We start from the raw sequence: 2,906 nt of genomic DNA on the forward strand, positions 1-2,906 counted from the left end.
TTGTGTAAAATAACAGCGTTGATTGGATCTGTGATCTAATTTTTTAAAGCAGAGACTGTTTTTGCACTCTCAATATTTAAATGGATTAAATGGGGGCTGTTCTGATAGAAACAGGGATATGGAGTCAGCACCCTCAGCATAACCACTTGCTTCTCTCATCAGATTTTGGGACTCCCGCCGCTGACATCCACACACAGCCTGAGGTCTTTGCAGAGCTGGTTTGAAAACCACTGATAGCTAGAGTTTCTTCTCACCCTAACGTTCAGTGATTCTGGGTTTGATCCTTCTGTACCTGACCACGGACTCTCAAATCCCGGCAGCACTCTTCTTATAAACTTCATGAGAGGGTGAGAATGCTGTAAGGCCGCTTATCCCGCCTAGTAGAAATCGAAATTAAATGCACATCTGCTGCTGCTGATAGGTGGGGCGAGACAGGTTTTCTGAGTTCCTACTTTGAACAACATGTAGGGTACTAGGCATCATGGAGTCAGGCAGACATAGCTCCTTTTTTTCAAGGACTTACCTTTTATTTGGGGAGGTTTTTTTTTTTTTTTTTTTTTTTTTTTTTTTTTGTTAGGAATGTTCATTTAATGAAGCCACAGAATCGAGGGACATATTATAGTCCATTCTAGTTATAAAATGACTCACCCAGGCATTTAGATAAATCTATGAATGCATTTGTTCTAGTTCCAGACTGAAGTTACATCACAATTATGAATGCTTATGACGTAGTTATAATTTATGAGTTGAGTGACACATTTAAAACTCAAACATGTATAAAACATTCACTGAATTTGACTTCCTAGAGAGATGATTCTCTATTGGTTAGTATTGGATACCACCAACCATTTCACATAACCCAGAATACTGTCCAATCAATGTGGTGTCGCAGCACATATCTGGCAGTTTTTCACACTGTCTTATTCATTCATAAATGCTTTTAAGACTCCCAAAATAAAAGCCCATAAAGATATGAATATATTTTTAAAGATATCTATAAAATAATGCTATCCAGGTATCAAAACTGAATTGCATTTTACTATGATACCTACTTTTCTTATTTCTGATATTTTCAATAGGTAAAGTAGTACAAGTCAACTGACAATGAAGTGCATCTTTATAAAGTATAGAGAAGAGCTTTTTTTCTTTAGTCAAAGATATTGTTAAACTCATAGAGCATATGAGAATTAAAGCATTAATTTAACTACTCCCAAAATTAAAACTTTTACAGAATGTTCATAAAGCTCCAAAATAGGTGATTTTAACCTACCAGCATGAAGCGTGGCTTTCTCTAATTTCTAAGTAGCCAAAATATTCATACTGAGGCACTATTCAATTTCTTAAGAGTTTGTGTCAAAGAACTGTATCTACTTCTTGGTGGATTTCTGTCATACTCTCCATTCCTAGACATAATCACCATACCAAACAATGTGCAAATAACTGTTTAGGAAAACTGAAATGCCCACCCTAGATAGCTATTTACTTTAGGAATAAAATAAACCAAAAACATCTCAAAATTTTCTACAGGCTATGCAGAAGACAGGGAAGGATGATTTTTACAGGCCATGCAGCTAAGAGAGAGAGCTGATTCAGTGAATATAATACTATAAGTTTAAACATATTATGCCTTTTGTAAGGCTTTTTGTAAATCACCATAGTGTTGATTAAAGTGCTTGCCATGGCTGTATCTACTGCAGACTGGGGAACCATTCCACGCAGATTCGTCTGAATATAGCCTGTCAAAAGACTCTGGTTTGGACTATCTTTAAGAGGAACACAGAACCAACCACAGGGATGGTTATATCCACGAACAAATTCTGATCTCTTTTCACTCCAGTCAAGACTTATCTCACAGGATAAAAGCCCTTCTTTATAGTCCACAGTATAGGAGAAGTCAACAAACTCTCTTGGGGAAATTATATTCCAAAGCTGACCAGCAGTAGTATAACGCATCACACAGCAATTCTCTTCAAAGTACTCCAAAATATCCAATGAGGTCATTAAGCTGTCCCAATCCAAGCGACAGGGACCTGGGCGTATATGGTCTATTACACTATTGATGACATCGTCTATAACACCTTGGGCTTTGAAGAGATATCCATTAAATTCTTCTGAAGGTTTCCTCCAAATTGTTACATCTTTCATTTTCTTAGCAACTCTCCACTTGTCATCTTCAAGGCTGTGGTATTGGATGAGAGTGTTTTTAAGTCTAGTCGCCAAAACAGCTGCATCAGGCAGGGCTTCCATTTGTTTTCCCTGTGAGGTCCACACGCGTCCGGACGCCGGTTCCGCCATCCTGGACCTCCACGGCGGCTTCCCTCGCCCACTGCCCGGAGCAGCTCCGGGAAGACGACCCTGTCGCCCCGCCTCCAGGCAGCCTCACCTCCGTGCTTCGTGGGAGGTTCTTTTTTTGAAAAATTGAAATATATTAGACATATAAAAGATTTAAGGTGTACAGGACTTTGATTTGATACATTTGTATGTTGTAATATGATTGCCATTGTAGCGATAGTTAGCACCTTTATCACATCACATAATGATCATTTGTTTTTGTTTTTCGTTTTTTTTGCCGTACGCGGGCTTCTCACTGCCGTGGCCTCTCCCATTGCGGAGCACAGGCTCCGGGCGCGCAGGCTCAGCGGCCATGGCTCACGGGCCCAGCCGCTCCACGGCATGTGGAATCTTCCCGGACCGGGGCACGAACCCGTGTCCCCCTGCATCGGCAGGCAGACTCTCAACCACTGCGCCACCAGGGAAGCCCTGATCGTTTGTTTTTAATGGTTGGAATAAATAGGATCTAGTCTTTTAGTAAGTTTGATGATTATCATACAGTATTGCTGCCTATATTCACTCTACTCTGCATTAAATCTCTAGGACATTTTCCTTTATGACTCATTGCAAGTTTG

At 40.1% G+C, this 2,906-nt stretch overlaps 1 protein-coding gene across 1 annotated transcript; it reads right to left on the bottom strand.

Annotated features, from left to right (window-relative positions):
• Positions 1 to 1,621: 1,621 nt before the first annotated feature.
• Positions 1,622 to 2,439, bottom strand: LOC308615430 (stAR-related lipid transfer protein 4-like; the record flags this gene model as incomplete). The annotated part of the gene is given in 2 exon segments (XM_081230836.1): positions 1,622 to 1,659; positions 1,662 to 2,439. Coding segments are annotated over 2 exon segments (672 nt in total). The 5' UTR covers positions 2,296 to 2,439.
• Between the last annotated feature and the right edge of the window lie 467 nt (positions 2,440 to 2,906).

This window comes from Mesoplodon bidens (assembly GCF_964165515.1).
Source record: "Mesoplodon bidens genome assembly, chromosome: 4".
NCBI lineage: Eukaryota > Metazoa > Chordata > Mammalia > Artiodactyla > Ziphiidae > Mesoplodon > Mesoplodon bidens.